The sequence below is a fragment of the Urocitellus parryii genome, chromosome 11 (assembly GCF_045843805.1).
Source record: "Urocitellus parryii isolate mUroPar1 chromosome 11, mUroPar1.hap1, whole genome shotgun sequence".
Classification (NCBI taxonomy): Eukaryota; Metazoa; Chordata; class Mammalia; order Rodentia; family Sciuridae; genus Urocitellus; species Urocitellus parryii.
In genome coordinates this window covers 122,162,849-122,185,962 of record NC_135541.1, presented here as the reverse complement: position 1 = coordinate 122,185,962, position 23,114 = coordinate 122,162,849, and the positions used below count along the sequence as shown (strand labels likewise).

The following is a 23,114-nucleotide window of genomic DNA, read 5'->3' as shown; positions in this document are numbered from 1 at the left end:
CCAGGGATGCTCTACCACTGAGCTCCATCCCCAACCCTTTTTATGGTGAGACGGGTTCCCCAGGCTGGCTTTGACCTTGCCATCCTCCTGCCTTGGCCTCTGAGTTGCTGGGTTATGGGTATGCACAACCAGTCCTGGCAAAGCAGGGCTTTTACTGGAGCATCGGGAAGTTCACTGAACTTGACTGCTCTATTCCCGCTGAAGGTCCTTGGGATTAGACCTTCACCAGCACGCCTGGTCCCACACTGTTTCAGATGTGGGTAAGGCCAACCCTCCCATTTCTGTTTTCTCAGAATCTCGCTGGCTCTGTCTCCTTGTTTACTTTCCCATTTGAACTTTAGAATCAACTTGCTTAGTTCAAAGAAAAAAAAAAAAAGTCCTGTTGGTATTTTTATTAGCACAGAGTAAGCTTGAGGAATTAGTTGAAGGAGCATGGAATCACTTAGATACTCTAGTGCTGAGTCCCCTCCTTGAAACAGAACGCGGGATGTGTTACAGCAGAAGTGCAGCAGCCCACAGCCCGAGCCCAACAGAACCAACCCCGTGCGCCCCGGGGGAGAGAGCCACCCCTTGGTTGTTTAGATGTTGAGTTTTGCTTCCTCCTGCCTGCTGTGGGGGGTGGAGACTGGAGAGGGCAGCGCCCGGTAGGTGGACCTGGTCTGACCCCTCCTTCCATCCTCCAGAAACTGATTATGAGCCAGGTCGTGTTGCACCCCAAGGCTACCCTGAGAGATGGGGAGATAAGCCTCACGTGCTGTACCCTGGGAAGGCAGAGGGCTGTGGAATAAACACGAACCAGGAGTCCAGGGCCGGGAGTCCAGCCTGGCCACGTGACACACTGGTGGTACGACTTTTGGGACCTTTCCCTCCTCTTCTATAGAAACAGCTTCATTGGGCACGGTGGCGCACACTTGTCAACCCCAGCGGCTCAGGAGGCTGAAGCAGGAGGATCACGAGTTCAAAGCCAGCCTCAGCAACTTAGCGAGGCTCTAAGCAACTCAGTGAAGACCTGTTTTAAAATACAAAAAGAGTTGGGGAAGTGGCTCAGGGGTAGAGTGCCCCTGGGTTCAATCCCTAGTACCAAAAAAGGAAGCCAGACAGGGAGGGAGGAAGGAAGGAGCTTCAGTTAGGCACAATGGCACCCACCTGTCACTCCAGTAACCCAGGAGGCTGAGGCAGGAGGATCACTAGTTCAAGGCCAGCCTCTGCAATTTAACAAGACGCTGTCCAAAATCAAAAGACTGGGGGATGTAGCTTAGTGGTGGAGCACCCTGGGTTCCTTCCCTGATACTGGGGCAGCAGCTTGGTCTGAACCCTCCCTAGGGCCCTCTCCATCTTCACATAGCCACCCACCCTTATCGCAGCACCCATCCCTGACTGCAGCTCCTCCTCTCTGTCTAGACCACAGCCCTTGCGCCTCTCTGCAGCCCCGTCCAGTCCTGCTGTTAATCTCTGTGTATCTTAATCTCCTCGGGGGTTAGCTGGGGGTGGGGTGGGGCTGCTTGCCCTCCTCAGATACCCTTTCCTTTAATTACTTTATAATCTCTGAGCGGGATCCAGGGCGGACCTTCTTGGCCTGGGGCCAGGTAACGTGTCTGGTGCTGCGGAGGGGGGGGGGGTGCGTGTTTTCCCCTCAAGAAGCCCTGGGGGCACGTGTGGGCTACCTTTTTACGGGTCCTGAGGAGCCTCCCCCAGGCCTTCTCTGGCAATCAGCCGGGCAGATGGAGCGGGAGGCTGAGCCAAGGTAAACACGGCCTGCGCCAAACACAAGACAAACACGGGCAGGTACAAGAGGTACAGACACATTAGGGCAGGGGGGAGGCTCCTGCCAGGGGAGCCATCACTCGGAGAAGAGGGTTTGCACAAACTGGGCTGCCGGCCAGCGGGGAGAGGGACACAGTCCAGAGCCTGGAAGCCCCGCCGTCGCGCCGGTCCTAAATGACAGCTTGGGATCTCAGGGAGAAGTGACCCAGGGCTGGAAGGACCCGGGAGGGGGAGATGGAGTCAGAGGTGGTGGTGCCTCTCTTATTTCTTTGGTGCTGAGGATTGAACCCAGGGGTGCTTCACCTCTGAGCCACACCCTCAGCCCTTTTGAAATTTTATTTAGAGACCGGGTCTTGCTCAGTGGCTTTTAAGATGACTCGGCATACAGACGCTGTTCATATGGGGTCAGGGAGAAATCTCAAGGTGTGACTCCACACTCCTGAGATCCCGGGCCCTACTAGGGGTGGCCGGCTGTCAGGAGGAGACCCGCTCCCCCTTATGCAAACCCCTCAAACCTCAGGGCTCCTTTCCCCAGGACTCTGAAGTCTCAGAAGGTGCAGGGCGAGCAGGGAAGGGGAGAGGGAACCGGGCGGTGGAGAGAGGTGGGTGGGCACCCCAGAAGAAGGGAACTGGGGAGGGGTAGAGAGAGAGGTGACCTGGGCAGCCCCTTCACGTCTCTGATCTGTGCCTCCCTGTACAGCGGGGATGCGCCCCCCTCCCTGGCTCTCAGTGCTGCTGTGAGGAGACTCTTGGGTCAGGGCCTGGCCCGCGGGGCGAGCGCTCTGTGATGACGGTTCTGACTATTATCGCAGTAGAAGCCCCGAGACCGATTTCAGCCCTTAGGTGGAGAATGCAAGGAGAGGTGACCTGTCCTAGCCTGTGTGGGACCGCAGTCTGCATGGGTTTCCATTTGCACCTGGGCTGCCCACATTCTCCTAGCAACCTCTGGACATCCACCTCCTTTCGGATCAAGGCCCCAAGCACTGAGAGGGGACCTTTAATTCTTGCATGACCCAGTCTGAAACTCTGCGCCTCTGAAACCTGAGAGACGGGAGGCCACCCTGGGCTGACAGCTGGACCCCGTGTGCCTGCTAGGAACGGCTGTGAGACGGGATTAACAGGCGCGAGTTAAGCCTGTGTCCTCGGTGGCTGGGCTGGCGGCCTGTGCACTGCTTACATAAATGGGGCCAGGAAGCTGAACTTGTTTTTTTTCTGGCAAGAGCAAGGGTGTGCTGCCAGAGAATTGAGAAATCGGTTTCTCGTGGGCCTGTTTTTCTCAGGTTATTGACATTTGCCAGTTTACACGGAGAGGGGAAAAGAAAATCAGAGCCACAACAAAGCCATTTGAGTTTCTAGCACCCAAACTTGGACCTGGTGGGCAAAGAACCCCACTCCCCAAGAGCTGTGCTGCAAGGTCCCTGCTCCAGAGGTGTCCCGCGTGGGCAGGGATTTGTGGGATTGCTGGCTGGGATCTACGAGGATCTACGCTCTCCTTCCCTTGAGGAACGGGAGGCCGGGGAGGTGGTGGGAATTTCTCTGCCCTGGAGTTCTCCGGAGAGAGAAATGTGTTTGTCTCAGGGCCCTGGGATGACCTGGCCCCATCCCTCTCCCGTCCTCACCTATTACAATAGTATGTTCATAGATGGCGTCGGTGTCGCAAGGTGGCATTGTCCGGGGTAAGCAGGCGTGCTTCCTGCCCTGGGAGCTAATGATGTGAGACCGTGGGATGCTGAGACGGCAGGACTAGGGGCTGGTGGGGACCTCCAACCTCAGTCTGAACCTGCATTTTTCAGAAAAGGTGAAAAGTGGGCTCTGCCAGGGGCAGTGACGTGCCCCCAGCTGCCTGCCAGTCCTGGGCCATGGTTCAGGAGTGCCTCAGGCTGCCTGGTGCTCTGAGATGTGCGGTAGAGGAGAGCAGAGCCGGGGAGGCCTCCCGTGGGTCAGGGACTAGATGCAAAGTGCACTTGAAGACTGAAAAGGCACTTGAGGCCAGGTGTGCTGGTGCCCTCCTGTCATCCCCGCAGCTTGGGAGGCTGAGGCAGGAGGATCCTGAGTTCAGAGCCAGCCTCAGCAACTTAGGGAGGCCCTAAGCAACTTAGCAAGACCCTGACTCCAAATAAGATCTAAAGAAGGGCTGGGGTGTGGCTCAGGGGTGTGGCTCTCTCCTTTTCTGATCTGACCCTCAGGAAGGGACTTTGCTTCTCTGCTGTTCCTATTTCTTCCTGGAACCTGGGATAAGGGTGCTCCCTTCCTGCTTCTGACTGGTCTCGCCAGGAGAAGGAGGACTGGGAGTCCTTGGACGCCCCTTCCTCTCTCCTGGTTCTCGGGTGCTTTCTGACGCCTAGGAGCTGGGGTGGGGGACAGCTGGTTTATTCTCAAGGTGATGGGGAGAGACTCAGAAGCAAGGAGCAGCGCCAGCTCCCCTGGGGACCGGGACAGGAGGTGGGAGGGCCATGGGGCCTCCTTCTGCCTCCAGAGCCAGGACTGATCCCCTGGAGGATGCTCACACCCTCCCTGCTCTCTGTAGGTCAAACCTCCTTCCTTACTGTGCTTTAGAGACTGCAGACCCCAATCCTTCCCAAATTCTTCACTTTTTTTTTTTTGATACTGGGGGCGCTTAACCACTGAGCGGCATCCCCAGCCCTTTTTGTATTTTATTTAGAGACAGGGTCTCACTGAGTTGCCTGGGGCCTTGCTAAATTGCTGAGTGAGGCTGGCTTTGAATTTGCCATCTCCTGCCTCGGCCTCCTGATCCCCTGGGATAACAGGTGTGCCGCCCGCCCGCCCGGTGGCTCCAGGACTCTTCCTGATACCTTTGTGTATTCTGTTCACTCCTGGAAATGCCATTCCCAGCAGCCGCACTCTCCAGGCTCCCATCATTTCTCAAGGTCATGTCTCCTTTCCCCTTTTAGAATGATGTGTCCTCCGTCTCACCTCCCTCCATACCTCAGGATCATTTATTTCAGAGTAGCCTGAATCATAGGTGATTTTAAGTCCTCCACAGGGGTCTGTGGATGTTAAACAAAATAAAACACGGAAAGGTGGTGCAGAGCGAGCAGAGAGTACGTTTTCAGGAACGACATGTGGATTTTCTTTGTGATTTGACTCCAACTATACTTCCTAGATCCTTCACAGTCAGATAAGTGCTGATGGAAGGATTGGAACTGAGTTAAATGCTCTAGAAGCCACTGTAATGAAGAATGAGAATGAGCCCCTGCTCTTGATGCAGGTGAGGAACAGAAATTCTTGATTTCTTAAGCAGGGGACAGGCACAGGCTTGCCATCCGGCCCTGAGAGCCTGGCCATTTGCTCAAGGGCGGATGCTGAGCTGAGCTGCACCGTGCGCTGTGGGCCGGATCCCAGCTTGTGCCGCACCTGCCCGCCCTGCGCCAGGGCTGCTGCCAGCGCTGGGTGGGGGCTCTGCCATCTGAAAGTGTCCCAGAAGCTGTTTGTCTTGAAAATCTACCTTATCCCCAGAGGCCCTGAGCTCTGCCACCTCCTCCTGGGTGTGTAACCACCGAGGCCCAAGTCTTTGCTTTTAGAACACACACACACACACACACACACACACACACACACACACACCTGTAGACCCCGTGTGTTGTGTGCATATCTATGGACACGCTTTTTTCCCATTGTCAGAGTAATAGACGCCGGGCGTGGTGCGGTGCCACAGGTCTGCAGTCTAGCGACTCAGGAGGCTGAGGCAGGGGGATCCCATGTTCGAGGCCAGCCTCGTCAACTTTGCAAGACTCTGTCTCAAGATGTTTTTAAAATTAAATAAATAAATAAGAGGGATTGAACGTGTAAAGGGCCCCTGGGTTCAATCCCTAGTACCAAAAAAAAAAAAGAAAAAGAAAAGAAAAGAAAAAAGAAAGAAAAGAAAATAAAAAAAAAAGAAAAAGAAGAAAATATTAATGTAAGCATCTTGTAGAAAGATTTAAAACTACAGAAAAGCCAGGTGTGGTGGCATGTGCCCATAGTGTCATCTACTCAGGAGGCTGAGACAGGGGAATTGAAGACCCACCTGGGCAGCCTAGTGAGACCCACAACTCAGAAAAACAGATTAATAAATGAATCAATAATTAGAAAGACATTACCCCATAGTAAAAGAAAAATTTAAAACTTAAAATCAAAATTCCCCAAACAAATAAACCAAAGCAGTCATCCCTGTTCCCACGTTAGGAGAGGAGGGCAGAGTCCGAGGCGGCCCTTCGATGCCCATCACTTCCCGCCCTCACATCTGCTCCTGGGCCGGCTGTTGCCTGACAGCAGGACCCAGTGTCCCGGGCACCGACTCCGAGTTGGGTCAGGGGGCGGGGCGGGGCGGGAAGGCTGTGCTGCCCGTGACTTGAGGGCTTCCCCTGGTCTCTGGTCTGAGAGTCTTAGAGTGGTCCTGTCTGCAGTGCTTCTAAGAGCAGAGTGAACACAGCCTTGTTTACAGGTTCCAGAGAAAAGTGTTTTGAAGCAGAATTGCGATAGCAATACTTGCCAATGGGTGGTTTATAATTAATCATTCCCTATTTTAAAAAAAAGTGACTCAGTTTTAAAGATTCAGAAAACCATTACTCAAGCTCCTTGGCAGAGGAAATGGCCATGATGTGGCTCCCTGCAGCTCTGCTTTTGTGGAAGAGAAAAAAAAAAGCCTTTTTATTTGGTGTTTCTCTGAGCTGCCCAAATGCTTTGGCCCTTGTTAGCAAGTGGAGGACAGAACAGCTCCTGCCATTGTTGAGAAGTCACACTACACAGGCAAGAGCCTCCAGCTGGGCTGGGCTTGGGAAGTGACCAGAGACTGGAACTGGCAAAGGCACACGCAGAAAGGGTCTCCTTTGGCCTCTAGATTCATTTTCCTGCCTCCGTGTCTGCTGCTTGTGAGAAGCTCACTTCTCTGGTCTCCCTCGAGGGCCCGTCCACTGCAAAGCCCACGAGGCGCCACCCGGCCACACTGATCGGTGCCTCTGGGACTTGCTAGCGTGAAGACCCTGTCCCTGTGGGCACCTCTTAGGTACCCTGGGTGAAACAAACACTTATTAAGCACCCACTGAGTTCTCTGATGTGCAGCCAGGTGGAACTTACAGGCTTGTGGTCACGGGGGTGGGGGGGTGGGGACCTGTGTATACAGTCCCACATCACTTAATGGTGGGGACACATTCCGAGAAATGTGTCTTCAGGTGATCTTGTCGTGTGAACTTTCTAGAGTTACACAGACCTACGGGGTGTAAGTCAAGCATTTGATGTGGCCTCTTGATACCATCGAGGGATGCAGTAAACAGACTGAGAGGCTGCGTGGGGGTCACACTGCACACTGCTGTTCTACAGTAGGTTTTATTTTACAAGCAGGACTACACTCCAAAATAACTATAAAACGTATCGTTTAGTAAATACGTAAACCAGAGACACAGTTGTTTGTTTGTTTGCTTATTGATCTATGTTTTGTGATACTGGAGATTAAGCCCAGGGTTTTTTTTAGATGTTGATGTACCTTTACTTTATTCATTTATTTTATGTGGTGCTGAGGATGGAACCCAGTGTCTCACACATGCTAGGTAAGTGCTCTACCACTGAGCCCCAGCCCCAGCCCCCCAGGGGGTGTTTTACTACTGAGTTACATCCTCAGCCCTTAGTTTCTTTTTTTTTTTTTTTTTTAAGTCAGGGTCTCACTGGGTTGCTGGCCTCCAATGGCTATCCACTGGCCTCCAATTGCTATCCTCCTGCCTCAGCCTCCTGAAGCTGGGGTTAGAGGCAGGCATCATCACACCTGACATTAATTATCATTATTAAGTATCATTTACTGTACGTAATTGTATGTGATACACACACACACACACACACACACACACACACAGAGGCTAAACAGGCTACTTGAGGGTGATGAAGCAGGATGAGCCTTGGTCCTGAGGCCCAGAGTCCATGCTTCGTGAGCTTGAATATGGTGGTCAGTCACCGGGAACTGGTCAGTCATCTCTGGCTTGACTTCCCTCGGGCTGACTGTCTGTAAACATGCTGCCCACCGGCTCTGGCAGGACGGCGGTGGCCGGGAGCTGCACCTTCCCCACCTGGGGCCTCTCGTGGGAGGCGGCGCGCATGCGCACCAGCAGCGGTGGCTCCTGGCTGACCCCTGCCCCGCCCGAGGCGCACAGGGCACCAGCTGCCGGTGGGACGCATCCGCCAGCGACAGGGGAAGGTGTGACAGGTTCCTCCTGGGCTCCCCTCCCGCGGCCTCGCAGCTTCCTGAACGGGCTGGACCCACCTTTACCCCGGTGCCGGGGTGGTAGCCGGGCCTGGGGGTGCCAGGGAGGCTGCCCTCCTGAGCCCCAGCCCCTGGGCAAGGTGGAGAGGATGGACCCCGGTGGGTCCTCACCCCAAGGTCACCCCGGCACCACGAGGAAACACCTGTGCCCGCTGTGACGTCTCGGGGACCGTCCATGGGTCTGACCCCACAGTGGCCCACGCCTGGAATCCCAGCGGCTCGGGAGGCTGAGGCAGGAGGATCAGGAGTTCAAAGCCAGCCTCAGCAACTCAGCAGACCCTGACTCTAAATAAAATATAAAAAGGGTGAGGATGTGGCTCAGGGGTTAAGCGCCCCTGGGTTCAATCCTGGGGGCCCATCACTGTATTCCCCAGTGTGAGGTTGGCCGAAGATCCGTCTGTGATTCAGAGCCGTGCCCTGTCCATGAAAGGAGGAGCTATCCATGGTTCTTTCTTTTCTTTTTTCTTTTGTCCTGGGGATGGAACCCAGGAGTGCTGAACCCTGGAGCCACATCCCCAGCTTTTTAAAAAATATTGTGTTTAGAGGCAGGCTCTCGCTAAGTTCCTGAGGCTGGCTCTGAACCCGAGACCCTCCTGCCTCAGCCTCCTGAGCTGCTGGGATGACAGATGGGTGCCAGCCAGGCTGCCCAGTCAGGCTGTCCCTGACTCCTTCCATGGACTTTTAGGCAAACTGTATACAAACGGTGCCCATTGTGTGCGGGTGCTCCTAGGCTGCCTGCAACGGCAGATGTCCACTCTCCAGCTGATGGACAGATGTTGCTAGCCTGGCAGTAGCCTCCCCCGCCACCGCAAACCGTCCTTTTGGACAGCGTCTCCGTCCATCATGAAGCTGTCAGATTTGAGGTGCTTCTTCAGCTGCATCCTCTGTGCAGGAACTTGATGTCCGTGATAGGCCTCATCCTTACGGCGGCTTTATCTGGTGGAAAACGGGGAACTGAAAAGATGGGCAGTGAGAGGGAGGGTCAGCGGGTCTTCCAAACCTCCTTCAGTCACAGACGGAAATCAGTATGTGACCGGAGGTGGCAAGCTGTCACCTTCCTCAGCTCCCACTGGATCCTCTCAAGGGCCAGGTACCCAATCATGTCCTCTTGGCTGCTGCCCGGCTTCCGGGGCCTCCTGCCTGTTGGTGGCCATCTCTGGTGGCTGGGAGGAAGGACGGGCTCCATGCAGGAGATGACGAACTCTTCCCCAGCAAAAAGCTTTTGCAGATCCAAGAGACACTTGTGCTTGTCCCCAGACCCAGGAGCATGGGCAGGGAGGTGACATCGGGTGCTTGGCCTGTCTGACATCTCTGGTCACATTTGTTGCCGCTGCCCTTGGTTCAAGGGATCAGGTGGGCTTAATAGGAGAACCGGCTGTGTCCCCGGCCCCATCTCCTCAGCTGGTTGGATTGGTTTCACTGATTGGTTCATAACTGAGTGCAAGGTGGCTGGGATAATTTTTATCTTAGATTCTGTGAATCTATAACCCGTCCTAAAGCTGGGCTAGAAAAAAAAGTCTTTGTTCCGCTAACCTTTAATCTCCTTTCTCTTGAGTCGTCGCACACACGATATTTTTCGAGGGGTGGGTGATGCGCTTTGTCTTTTTGACTTTCCAGTAACTTTTTCTTGGATCCCTAGAATAAAAACAGCATCACCACAGATGTTTAGTAGAGAGGCGTCGGGGACCAGAGGAATCGCGGGACACACCGCCAGACCCCTGGTTCACATCCTGAGTGTGCCTCTATCTTACGGGTGATCTGGGGCGAGTCTCCTGATTCTTCTGGGCCTCCGTTACCATTTATAAAGTAGACCCTAAGGACCCTGAGATTTTGAGACTTCCTTCAGACCCGTGTGTGCCAGGAGCCCTGCTTGGTGCCTGGTGCTCATTCCCAGGTGGACTCATTCATCCACTCCAGGGCGCTGGGTGTGCCAGGCAGTGTGCCCAGAGCTGGACCGTAACAGAGCGCCCACCAGGCTCGGTGGCCGGCGCCTGTAATCCCTGAGGCTGAGGAAGGTAGATGGCAAGTTCAAGGCCAGCCTTAGCAACTTAGCAAGACTCTGTCTCAAAACAAAAAGTAAAAAGGGCTGGGGGTGCAGCTACGTGGTGGAGCGTGCCTCCCGGGGTTCAACCCCCAGGACCTTCACAAACGAACCACACAACACAACAGGTGCCTCGTCTTGTGCTGCCTGGCGTCTTGGGGGAGACAGACTGGGAATGGGTGGTTGCACGGCAGTTGGGATAGGTGTCGCGGTGGAGAGGCCTCATCTAGCGAGCGGGACAGGGGAGGCTTTGGGGTAAGGGGTACTTGATGCTGAGTCCAGAAATAGGGGAGTTTGTCCTGGGGATGGGGCAGGGGAGGAGCCAGTGTGAGAAGAGCACTGTCTGGGGACAGTGTGGCCTTTGAAGGGCCTCCTCTTTTTTCTTTCTTCTCCTTCTTCTCCATCTTTTTTTGGTGTAAGGGAGTGGACCCAGGGGATCTTAACCACAGACCACACCCCAGCCCTTTTTATGTTTTCTTTAGAGACAGACAGGGTCTCACTGGGTTGCTTAGGTCCTAAAGGAAGTTGCTGAGGCTGGCTTTGAACTCGTGATCCTCCTGCCTCAGCCTCCTGAGCCCCTGGGATGACAGGCCTGGGCCACCACCCCTGGCCCTTGGAAGGGCTGTGTTGTGTTGTGTTTGTGTGTGTGTGTGTGTTTCACCAGGGGAGTGGGATGGCCAGATTGTGGCTTGAGAAGGCTCACTCTGGCAGCCGGGGGTGTCAGGGGCAGCACCGGGGGCCAGTGTCCTAATCCAGGCAGAGGTGTCCTGGACGGTGACAGGTTCCAGAGTTGGTCAGTCCTGAAGCCTCTGTGGCTTCCCGTTTCAGGGTGCTGTGGCTCACTGAGTGTTCTCCCTCCCCCAGAGATGGCCGGTGACGTGCTGAGGAGCCTGCCAGGGGCCAGCGTCACCCTGACCTGCCCCGGGGAGGACCTGGGGGCCAACGCCACCGTCCGGTGGGTGCTCGCTGGCTCACGCCACCGGAGCTGGGCCGGCGTGGGAAGGAGGCTGCTGCTGAGGTCGGTGCGCTTCGAGGACTCTGGGAACTACTCCTGCTCCCTGGACGGCCACCCGGCTGGGACCGTGCAGCTGCTGGTGGACGGTGAGTGTCCTCGGGGCTCTGGATGGCCCGGCTCTGCGCCTTCTAGGAAGACTCCTTGCCTGGGCCTTTAAACTCCTGTTATTTCCTCGGCCCAAGAATTTTGGGGAAAGGCTCCCTGATGTCCCCGGTGCCAATGAGGAAGTTCCCCCTGGGGGGGGGGGGGGGCATCTGGCTGGTGGAGGGCACTGTCTGTCTGTCCTGCCAGTGGACCCAGAGAGCCTGGATCCGAGTCTTCCTCCTTCACACTCAGCTTGACTTGGGCTCCTCAGATCTCTGCAAAATCAAGTCGATTTTCTGACCTTAGAGTGTCTCAAAGGTGAAATGGAGTGTTGGGTTGGTGGCCGCCACCTGTAAGGTAACGCGGGAGCACGGCAAGTTGGAGGCCAGCCTGGGCAACGATGGAAACCCTGTCTCCAAGGAGATCACAAAAAGAGTAGGGGGTGTATCTCCGGGGCAGAGTGCCGGGTTCAATCCCCAGCACCAAAACAAAAAAAGAAAAAGATGAAGCCAGAGTCCTCCCACAGCCGGGACTGCTCTGCACAAGGCAGCTCTCCTGACTTTTAGAATCAGCTCCTTCCGCTGGGCGAGGTGCTGCTGCCTGTAACCCAAGCTGCTCGGGAGGCAGGAGGATCTCGAGGTCCAAGTCAGCCTCCGCAACTTAGTGATACCTTAAAGCAACTTAGCCAGACCCTGTCTCTAAATAAGATCTTAAAAAGCTGGGGGTGTGGCTCCGTGGGTGAGCGCCTTTGGGTTCAATCCCCAGCACCAAGAAAGCCAAGCCCAAAGCCTCCTTCACTTCCAGATGAAGCCTCCCTCACTAGCCAGGGCCGGGTGCTAGGGCCCGGTGCTAGGCCCTTCCTTGTTTCTCACCTAGTCCTCCCACCAACCCCGGGAAGGAGGGCGGCATTTATCACCATTATCATCATCAGGTCATCGAGGACATTGAAGAGGGGCTGGGACTTACCCAAGGCCACACAGCCGGGTCTACAGATTCCAAAGTCCCAGCTAGGCAGGGTGGTGCACACCTGGAATCCCAGTGATTGGGGAGGCTGAGGCAGGAGGATTGCAGCGTTGAGGCCCGCCTCAGCAACTCAGAGAGACTCTGTCGCAAAATAAAAAGAGCTGGAGGTGTAGCTCACTGATAAAGCACCCCTCAATTCAATCCCTAGTACTGCCCTAGCCCCGGAAAAAAAATACTTGTCATCCATGAGAATATCTGTGTGAGTCTGAGTTTTAGCTGCGGAGTGGCCAGTCCCCTCCGCAGGGAGGCTGTGCACACCTGGGAGGTCAGGCTCCTCAGCCTGCTGTCTCTCCTTCCAGTTCCTCCGGAGAAGCCCCGGCTCTCCTGCTTACGAAGGAGCCTCCTCAGCAGCGTGGTCTGCGAGTGGAGTCCTCGGAACCCCCCGTCCCCCACCACCCAGGCGGTGCTGATGGTGAAGAAGCTGTAAGTAGCCTGGGCTGGGCTGGGTGTGTGCTCCTGCTCACCCGGGTGAGCTCCCACAGGAAGGCAGAACTGGCCGACTCTAATAAATAGACTAAAAACAAACAAGACTTTTACTTTGAGACAGACTCTCCCTAAGTTGCTGAGGCTGGCCTTGAATCTGTGATCCTCTTTCCTCAGCCTCCTGAGTCTCTGGGATTACAAACCTGCACCACTCTGCCCAGCTGAGGGATTGCAAAATTTTACCAGTAAAAAGTAATTCCTGGAGCAGAGCGCGGTGGCACCCGCCTGAAATCCCAGCGGCTTGGGAGGCTGAGGCAGGAGGTTCAAAGCCAGCCTCAGTAAAGACAAGGCGCTAAGCAACTCAGTGAGACCCTGTCTCTAAATAAAATACAAAATAGGGCTGGGGGTGTGGCTCGGTGGTCGAGTGCCCCTGAGTTCAATCCCCAAGTATCTCCCCCACCAAAAAAGTAATTGCTGGGACTGGGGGCGGAGCCTGTGGCAGGAGTGCTTGTGCCGCACGCACCTGTGAGGTCCTGGGTTCAATCCCCAGCACCAAAATAAAAACCCCAAACCAACCAACCAACCAAACAACAACAACAACAAAACAGAAGAAGAAACTGAGGTTCAGAGAGATCTTTTAGCTAGAAAGTGGCTCTGCTGGGAACCCGATTCCTGGTGCCTGGTTTGGGGTGTGGCTCTGAAGAAGATGCCAATGTGGGAGGAAAGGCCAGCCAGTTCTTACCCGTGTCTGGCCCCAAGTGTGTCAGGCTCTTTCTATAGGGAGGCAGGTGACAGGAAGTGGTCATGGATGGAGAATCGGAACTGGGACTCGGGGGCCAGAAGTCATGCCCGCCACTTCAAGGTGGCGTAAAGCGTGGGCGTGGGACACATGGGATGGGCCCAGCCGGAGCTGTGGAGGACTGGAAGGCGCGAGCACAGATCTGTCCTCAGACCCAGGGCTCCTCCGTCTAGACGTTTGGCGTCGGGCCTAAGCTGCCGGCCGTGAGAGCACAGCACTCCCCTCTTCTCCTTCCCAAGGTTTCGACTACCCTTGGTCAGCTGTGGCCTGGAAACATCAGGTAGAGAATTCTAGAAATCAGCCGTGCCCAGGTTTTAAATCAAGCCACTCGGAGTCGCCCGATGGGAGCATGTGCCGTCCTGCCCGGGCGTGGATCCTGCCCAGCAGTCGGCCTGCATCCTAACCTCCCCCATCCCCGGGCCGCCTCCCTGACCGGCGTCTGTGTTCGGCCAGCCCTGGTCGTACTCAGCAGTGGCCCGGGGTAGAGATGCAGGCAGCCCTAGGACAGGAAGGGACAGACGACCCTGGTCCTGTGGCAGCGCTGGGGCATGCGGCGGAGCGTGGCAGGTGCAGGGTTTGGCACCGTCTGGGGCTTCGGGCACTTGCTCGGGTTCTTGGAACACACTCCCTGCAGACAGGACTACTCTGCCACAAAGTCAGAACAGTGACCTCCACACGGTGGCTTGGCTGCCACTTGTCTCCAGAGAGTTGCTGGGAGGCCTGACGGTGTGTCTGTGTTCCCGACTCCACGTGTAGATCACCCCCTGCAAAAGACACAGCTGCTCTGGGACATTAGTCCACGTTTCTCCATAGGCAGCACGTTCTGCCCGCCGCCCGGCGGCTCCAGGCCATGTCAGAGATTGAACCCAGGGGCACTAAACCACGGAGCCTCACCCCCAGCCCTTTTTATGTTTTATTTTGAGACAGGGCCTCCCTAAGTTCCTCCGGGCCTCCCTTTTGCTGAGGCTGGCTTTGAACTCCCCATCCTCCTGCCTCAGCCTCCTGAGTCGCTGGGCTTACAGGCGCGTGCCCCGGCACTGACTGATTCACGCTGGACACTTCATCTCGAACCCTCTGTTGACAATACGGTGGGAGAGGACCAGGTGTCTAGCTCTGCGTCCTCCTCCTCCAGTGGTCTCTGCTGAGAAGCTCTGGGAGAGGGCAGCGGGGATGGAGGCTGCCAGAGCTCCAGGGACCGGGGCCACCGAGGCCTGAGACTCTGGGGCCCAGGAAAGCCGTTCTGGTGTGTTCTGCTTTCTGTTTTGGGCGTGACACTTTCACATCCTCCCCGGCACCCGCCCAGCCTGTCACCCAGCAGCGCCTGAGCTGGGGCTCCCGCCTGGGCTGGGGGAGGCAGGATGGGCGCCCGCGGGGCACAGACGGGCCCTGCCTCCTGGGGTGGGTGGGACCGAAGCCGAGAGGTGCAGGGGACACAGAGCAAGGGTGGCTGTCACTCCCAGAAGCAGTTTGTCCCCCCTGCTAGACTCTTCCCGAGCCCAGGAGCCGCGTTAGAGGCTGGTGATTTGTCCCCCGCAGCAGGGAGAGTGGCTGCCACGGCCTGACATGCCCGCAGACAGGCACAGGGCGAGGCTCCCTTGCTGACTCACCTGCCGGAACCGCCACCTTCCTACGAGATGCTTCTAGGAGTTCCTCTGCGACACCCAGCATCTCCAGGGGGGCTTCGTCCTCGAGGGCAGATCATTTTTGTCATTGCCCTGACACCAGGTCAGAGGCTCGGCCGCTCTGCCTCTGCGAGTCTGTGTCCCCGTGGGGCCAGGAGCCCGGATCCTGCCCCAGCGCCAGCCTCAGTGACAGCTGAGCCCCTCCTCCAGCACCTCCCGCCGTGCCAGGGGCCATGTCCTAGCCATGTTAGTCCATTGTCCCTTTGAGGTGGGGCTGTGAATAGTCCCGTTTTCAAATGACAGCACAGAACCTCGAGGCTGGTTGCAGGACTCACTGGGAGCTAAGAGAGCAGATGACCCGGAGCTGGGATCCAGGCCCTGGGATCCGACTCACATTTCCCCTCTAGGGGAAGCACAGAAACGGTAGCAGGACTCCCTCCCCTTTGTTTTGTGACCAACAGCGAGAAAGTCCCAGCCGAAGACTTCCAGGTGCCCTGCCAGTATTCTGAGGACTCGCAGAAGTTCTCCTGCCAGCTGGAGATCCCAGAGGGGGACAAGTCCTTCCACATCGTGTCCTTGTGCGCGGCCAGCAGTGCCGGGAGCAGGGCCAGCGACCCCCAGGCGTTCGAGGGATATGGAGTCCGTAAGTGAGCTCTCCTCTCCCCAGCCCCACAAGTGTTTTGTTTGTTTTTTTTCTCTTGTGACATAATATTTCTTTTCTTTTTGTGCTTTTTGAACCTAGGGGTGCTTAATCACTGAGCCACCACCCCAGACCTTTTTTAAAATTTTGAGACAGGGTCCGGCCAAGTTGCTTAAGGCCTCACTAAATGGCTGAGGCTGGCCTCCAACATTTGATCCTCCTGCTTCAGCCTCCCACGTCGCTGGGATTGCAGCCTTGCACCGCTCTGCCTGGCCCTTGACTTAATATTTCTCGTCCATTCCTTGGAGGGGCAGGGAAGGAGCGGTTGAGGGGTTTGGCTCGATGGAGCCCTTTTGGGCATTGACGGATGAGGGTCCCGTCAAGATGCGTGTGCGGGGCTGAGCGTGTGGCTTAGTGGCAGAGCACTTGCCTAGTGTGCGAGGCTCTGGGTTTGATCCCCAGCATGGGGGAGGAGGGCAAATAAATAAAAAGATGGGCCTGGGGTGGCCCGGTCTGGGGCAGGGGCTCCGGCCGCCCCACGGAAGCCACGTTCCCTGTCACAGTGCAGCCTGACCCGCCCGCCAACGTCATGGTCACCGCGGTGGCCGAGAACCCCCGCTGGCTCAACGTCACCTGGGAAGACCCCGTCTCCTGGAACTCGGACTTCTACAGACTGCAGTTCCAACTCCGGTACCGGGCCGAGCCCTCCAAGGCCTTCACCACGGTGAGCTCACCCGCTGCTTCTGAGCAGAGAGGGCACTGGGGGGTCACAGAAAGGACGTGAAGGAAAGGAGCGACTTCCAGGGCCCCTTGGCAGCTAGCTCCCCTGCGCCCGGACGTCTCATTTACAAAGTGGGAGTCGTGACGCTGGGCTGCCCCTCACAGCTGGTGTGCAGGAAGGGTCCCAGGTGGCTCTGGGCACCTGGGGAGGGCTGTCAGCATTCGCAGCCGCTGTGCCTCGCCCTAGGTCAGGAGCGCCCAGTACCACTGCATCATCCACGACGCCTGGCGCGGCTCCAGGCACAGGGTGCAGCTCCGGGCCCAGGAGGAGTTTGGACTCGGCTCCTGGAGTGAGTGGAGCCCCGAGGTCACGGGGGTTCCCTGGACAGGTACCTCGAGGGCCTGGGGGGCAGGCGGGGGTGGCTTGTCAGTGGATCGGCAATGTGGGGCTCTAAGGCAGGTCCCCCCAAAGCTGGTGCCCCAAACGGCAACCATATATCTGCTTCAGACTCGGCTGGTCTTGCCACGAGGTCTGGAGGGGCCGGGGTGGACCCGCCCGCGGTGGGTGGGGGGCGCTACCTGGCCCTGGTCTTCCCCACCCCTCCCCCAGGCCACCCAGGCTGGGGACGAGGAGCTCAGAGGGTCGTACACATGTTGACTCCACCGCAGTTACTAATGCTTTTTATTTTTAAAAAGGTGATAAAAAGTAATCCTCAGTGCTTTGGGGTGGATCATTGAAATCAACACGTTGAGTGATAAAATAAAAAATTCTAGAAACATATGAAGAGAATAACTATCAACAGTATTTTCCCTTAGCAAAAACCAGTGGGCATATTTTAGTTTTTAAAAAAGACATTTATGTGTGTGTATTGACATATTATATATATATAAAATATTGTGCCAGATGGTGTATAAAACCTGTGATCCCAGTGACTCGGGAGGCTGAGGCAGGAGGACTGCAAGTTTGAGTGAGCCATTTAGCAAGGCTCTAAGCAACTCAGCAAGGCCTTGTCTCAAAGTAAAAAATAAAAGGGCTGAGGCCAGGTGCGGTGGTGCCCACCCATAATCTCAGAGGCTTGGGAGGCTGAGGCAGGAGGATGAGTGGTCCTGGGGACGTGGCTCAGTGGCCGAGTGCTCCTGAGTTCAATCCCCAGTGCCAACCAACCAACCAAACAAACAAACAACAAAAAACCTAAAAAACAAAGAAAAGGGCTGGGGATGTAGCTCCCTGGTGGAGTGCTCCTGGGGTCATCCCCAGTAATACCCCCGACGTTCCACTTTGTCTCTGAATTTGAAGTCTTATAAACAGATTTCCTGCCTAGCTTCAAATGTTTTATTTTTCCAGTTTTTTTTTTTTCTTTTCCCTCTTTGTTACTGGGGATTGAACTCAGGGGTTCTTAACCACTGAGCCACATCCTTAGCCCTCTTTATATTTTCATTTAGAGACAGGGTCTCCCTGAGTTGTTGAGGGCCTCGCCAAGTTGCTGAGGCTGGCTTTGAACTTGCAATCCTCCTGCCTCAGCCTCCTGAGCTGCTGGGATTATAGACGTGGGCCACTGTACCCAGCATGTTGTCAAATTATTTTTGAAAATGTACTATTTGCTAACTGCATGATTAATTTTTTTCAATACCCACGGGAGGTGTTTTGTTTGTGTGGGGACTGGGGGTTGAACGACGCCGGGGTGCTTAACCACTTCCTGTGTTGCTGGGGATTAGAGGCATGTACTACTGTGCCCAGTTTGGAGGTTTTTTTTAAAAAAGAAAAAAATTAAGAATTTGTATCAGATTAATACAGAAGAAGGCTTGAGAAGCTGAGGCAGGAGGTCTGCAAGTTGGAGGCCAGCCTCAGCAACTTAGTGAGGCCCTAAGCAACCCACAGAGGCCCTGTCTCAAAATAAAAAATTTAAAAAATAAAGACTGGAGATGTCACTCGGTGGACAGTGCCTGGTTTCCGTCCCTGGGACCCAAACCACAACAGCAGCCAGACCCCCAGAATGCCCAGCAGAGGCCCGCGCCCACTGTTGTCGAATCCAATTAGTCATTCATTCTCTCTCTCTTTGTTGGTACTGGAGACCCAGGGGTGCTCGACCACTGAGCCACATCCCCAGCCTTTTTATAATTTTTAATTTTGAGACAGGGTCTCGCTAAATTGCTGGGGCTGGACTTGAACTTGGGATCCTCCTGCCTCAGCCTCCCCGCTGGCTGGCAGGACAGGCCTGCGCCACGCCCACTCAATTAGTCATTCTAAATTACTTGGCCATTAAAAGAATTAAGGCCAGACAGGCACCACCCTGAGGCAGGCCTGTGATCCCAGCAACTCTGGAGCCTGAGGCAGGAGATCATAAATCCAAGGCCATTCTGGGAAAGTTAGGAGGGGCCTTCGGCAATCCATGGAGACCCTTGTCTTAAAATAAAAAGGGCTGGGGAGGTAGCTCAGTGGTAGAGCACCCAAGGAGTCGATTCCCACGACTGTATTTAAAAAAGAAAGAAAAGAAAAGAAAAAGGTCCTGATTTAATAGTCGTTGCAGAATCACGTCTCTGGTGTCCTCGTTCCCCTGTCCTGGGGCACTTGGGCTCTTCGGTCTTGGCCGCGGACAGGCCGGACAGAGCTGTTGGAGTTCCTGCTTTCGGTTCTTTTGAGTCGACACCCAGAAGTGGAATTTCAGGGTCACGTGGCAATTCTATTTTTAATTTTTTGAGGAACTTCTGTCTCGGCTGCTCCCTTTCACATTCCCTGCGGCGTGCACCGACCCACCTCCCGACACTAGTTATCTCCTTTGCCTTTGGGCCCTCCCCTCTCCCTTCCTTTCTTTATCTCTCTTTTTGAGACAGAGTCTCAGATTCAAGGCTTAAGGGATCCTCCTGCCTCAGCCTCTCCAGGAGCTGTGATTACAGGAGTCCACTGAGTTCTTATTTTTGGTACCAAGAATTGAACCCGGGGGCGCTTCACCACTGAGCCACGTCCCCAGCCCTATTTTGTATTTTATTTAGAGACAGGGTCTCACTGAGTTGCTTGTTAAATTGCTGAGGCTGGCCTTGGACTCGCAATCCTCCTTCCTCAGCCTCCCAAGTCTCTGAGATTATAAGTGTGCGCCGTCACTCCCAATTCAGAAGGTCTTCTTACGTGGGCCAGCGCTGGCCTTGCTCTGTCCCCTGGGCTCCTCTGAGCCCAGCCTGCTCTCTGAATTCTTCCGGGGTTCTCAGAAGACTAAGATCTGCTGGCACTCCTCTTGCCAGGCGGCTGCATGGGAGGGTTGGGAGTTTCTCACTTGGCTCCCACCTGCCCCTGAATCTGGTCTCATTTGTGGACGTATCTCCTTAAACTGTTGGCATCCTCTCTTCTGTGGCCATCTGGGCAGCCTGGGGACTGTCTTGGACTTTCCAGCCTTGGCTCATGTGCTGGAGTGACCCCACGGGCTCAGAGAATCTGGTTCCTCCTCCTGAGCAGCTGCAGAGTTGAGCTCCTGTCCCGGGAGGATGGCGTCTTCACACCCCGCGACGACTTTATCCCGGAGAGAGACCTGCAGCGCCCTCTCCACGGAGGGTGGACGCGACCAGGGGGACGCAGGACAGGAACGGGGGCAGGCGGGGGAAAGCGAGAAGGAGGTTGGGAGAAAGGTGAGGCGTGCTCTCCTGCCGGTGGCGCAGTCCACGAGTGGGCCACGCGCGCGCGCGTGTGTGTGTGTGTGTGTGTGTGTGTGTGTGTGTGTGGAGGTGTGCGCGCGCGCGCGCATGCCCCCCTCCCCCATGGGACAGGTACCGTCACCCTGTCTTAGGGCCCTTGCTTTGGCCACCAAGGCCAGGACACTGCTGTCAGCCCCTGCAGTAGTGGCTCTTGGAGACGCTCCTGGGGCCCTTGACCACAGGGAGCAGAGGCCACCTGTGACCAGCAGCTCCTCCTGAGTGGGAGTCGGCCCAGCTTCACCCTCTCCTCTCCCTGACGGCAGGGACGTCCGGTCTGGGTCCCCAGGACCCTGTTCACTGCGCGCCGCCAGGGCAGAGCGCCTGGGGAACTCCGCCAGGTGGAGGGGGGGGTCTTCTGTTTTCTGTTTGGAAATCCCTTTAACTCCCTGGCCCAGTCCCCAAGAACGGGGCCACACCCCGTAGAGAAGGTTGGGTTTTGCTTTTGTCACGCATGTGGGTGGCCTGAGGCCAGCGCCAGGGAGCTGCAGGCCGTTAGGTCCCCTGGCCTGGACCTGCAGCTGTGGGACCTCGTCCCCACATGGGCCATCCCATCAGGGGACCTCGTTTGCTCCTCTCCTCAGCACCAGGTGGGACAGGCTGCCAGTCAAGAGGGCTTGGTCACAGAGATCTTGTCCTGTTCACTGATGCGGCTCCCCACACTCCTCCATCTGGGCGCTTTCCTTCCATCCCTCCCTCTCCCCCTCGGTCCCTCTCTCTCTCTCTCTCTCTCTCTATCTCTATCTCTATCTCTCTCTCCCCGGTACTGGGGGTCAGACCCAGGGAGCCTCACGGCAGCCCAGCCCTTTCTAGAGAACTTTATTTTGGGACAGGGTCTTACTAAACTGTCACACCAGCCTCAAACTCGACTCTTCCTCCTCAGCCTCCCCAGTGGCTGTGGTCACAGGCCGGTGTCACTGTGCCTGGTCCTTGGACCTGCTGACCCCCACCCTGCCTACCTGGGGCAGAGCACTGGTCTGCAGGGAGGCAGACGTGGGTCCAGCCGCTGACCCTGCTCCTAGGACCAGCCCGACCCTGGGGGAGTCCCTAACCAGGCCCCGGGTGGCCCGTCTGTCAAGTGGGGGTGGAAAGGCTTGCCTCCAGAACCCCACCCAGAGCCCCCCTTGCCGGGTTGGGCGGCCTCCATGATGGGAAGCAGCGGGCACAGGGCCAGACTCGTGGTCAGCGCGTAACAAACCCGGAGTCAGCTGGCCCCGACACCGTGCGGGCCTCTCTCTGCAGCAGGTACTTGGCTCCACCCAAGCCACAGGCATCACGGTGGCTCCCAAACCTCTGGGCCTTCAGCTCCAGAGCTGGGAGCCGGCCACCTCCCTGGTTCAGCTGCTGTCCTTCTCGGCAGAACCTGACCGTCGACCCTCCAGACCCGTCTCCTGCTTTTGTGTCCAAGCACTGTGCGTCCTCCATGCCGTTTCTAAGTCACAAGACTGTCACCTGTCACCCCCCAGACACCACCCGTGGCTCCTGGGGCTCCCCCTGAGCTTGGTGTAGAGGCCTTTGGGACGGCCTGCTGACCGCCCAGTTGGTCTCACTGAGTGAGGCCCTTGGTCCACTCATTCATTTTGTCCATGAGCTCATTCTGATTGGAATATGGACTCGGAACTATGCATACGGGGTGGACAGAGGCCTCCGCCCGCCTCTGGTCCTGGGGGTGGACCCCAAGGGCGCTCCCCCTGAGCTGCGCCCCAGCCCTTCTGGTCCTGAGGCGGGGTCTTGCTGGATGCAGCCGCTGCGCCTGACCGGAAATGGCCTTTATTCATAACGAGGTGCCCAGTCAGGCCGGGAAGTCGCTCTCGGGCAGAAACAGGGCCACCTTCTTCACCTTCATTCATGAGGATGCGCATTGCCGCCCCCACACCTCACAGGGGACCACTTAGTCGGAACCAGACTATTTTCGGGGTCATGTAGGGAGCTTTCTAGAAAGTTTCATTAGAGCTGGGCCCCGGGGCGCACACCTGCAATCCCAGAGACTTGGGAGGCAGAGGCAGGAGGACCGCAAGTTCAGGACCAGCCTCCGCAACTTAGTGAGGCTGCCCCAAAATCATGCTTTGGGGATCTTTGTAACCCTGGGGACTGAGTCTCATTGCCAGGTCCTGAGGCCGTAGGTGTAGGAAGGGCCTGTGAGGTTCGGGGCGTGCTGAGCAGGGCCTGGGACACCTCTATCCTGAATGGCTGTGTGCTCTGTTTAGTGCATCACCAACACCTGGCTTTAGTTTTCATTCCAGCGCCCTCTACATGCTCTGTTGGTCCCTCCGTCACTCCCTCCCAGGAGTCTGTTTTCCATCAGTCTGGGCTGTGAGAACCCCCCTCCCACCAAAACAAACTGGACCCCTCCCGTGAATTTGAGGTTCAATTCTGGACGAACTTGCTGTGTGACCTTAGACAGGTTGCTTTCCCTCTCTGTACAATGAGGAGAGTGGACAGAATCCTTCACTGGCTCCAGGGCAGCTGATGTGTGATTTGTTCCCTTCCTGGAGATGCCACACTCACGCTGAAAAGTCTCTCTGGAGCAGAAACAGGGCCACCTTCTCCTCCCATCCTTGCCTACCCCTGGGTCAGGGGGCTGTCTTCCTGGTGTGCACCATTTCTCTGGTTCTCTGATTACTCCATGGAGAAATGACGGCTGACAAGGAAATACTTTGAAGTCCAAAGCGTCCCACCCCGGGCTGGCCGAGGTCCAGCGCCTGGTCCCCGGGGCCCGCTGCCGACGGGCCTGGCCTCCTGTCCGGGTCTGACTTTGATTAGCGATTTCTCCAGAAACACAGTTCCCAGGGGCGGGTGGCCTTGGGAGGGGGACCTGTCCACCTCCTGCCTCCCGCCAGCCGGGCTCCGCCACGCAGGCCAAGACGACCCACTGATCATGTGATTCTCTTTTATTGAAAAAAGGTGCGCGGAAGGAAGTTCAAATGCTAATAGTGCTTATGTCTGCTGATGCGGACCATTTTTTCTGTGTATGAATATAGATTATATTTAGTGTAATGTACAATAGATAATAATATAAATGTGTTTCTTTAGAGACTTTCAGTGAGAGCTG

General features: G+C 56.1%; 1 protein-coding gene across 1 annotated transcript in view; it reads left to right on the top strand.

The window, feature by feature from the left end:
* Positions 1-23,114, top strand: part of Il6r (interleukin 6 receptor) — a 42,937-nt gene that overhangs the window by 9,306 nt on the left and 10,517 nt on the right. The window contains exons 2-6 of the mRNA XM_026405047.2: positions 10,920-11,156; positions 12,477-12,600; positions 15,483-15,664; positions 16,225-16,385; positions 16,629-16,770. Of these exons, the coding sequence (XP_026260832.2) occupies positions 10,920-11,156; positions 12,477-12,600; positions 15,483-15,664; positions 16,225-16,385; positions 16,629-16,770 (846 nt within the window). The remainder of the gene's footprint in view (positions 1-10,919; positions 11,157-12,476; positions 12,601-15,482; positions 15,665-16,224; positions 16,386-16,628; positions 16,771-23,114) is intronic.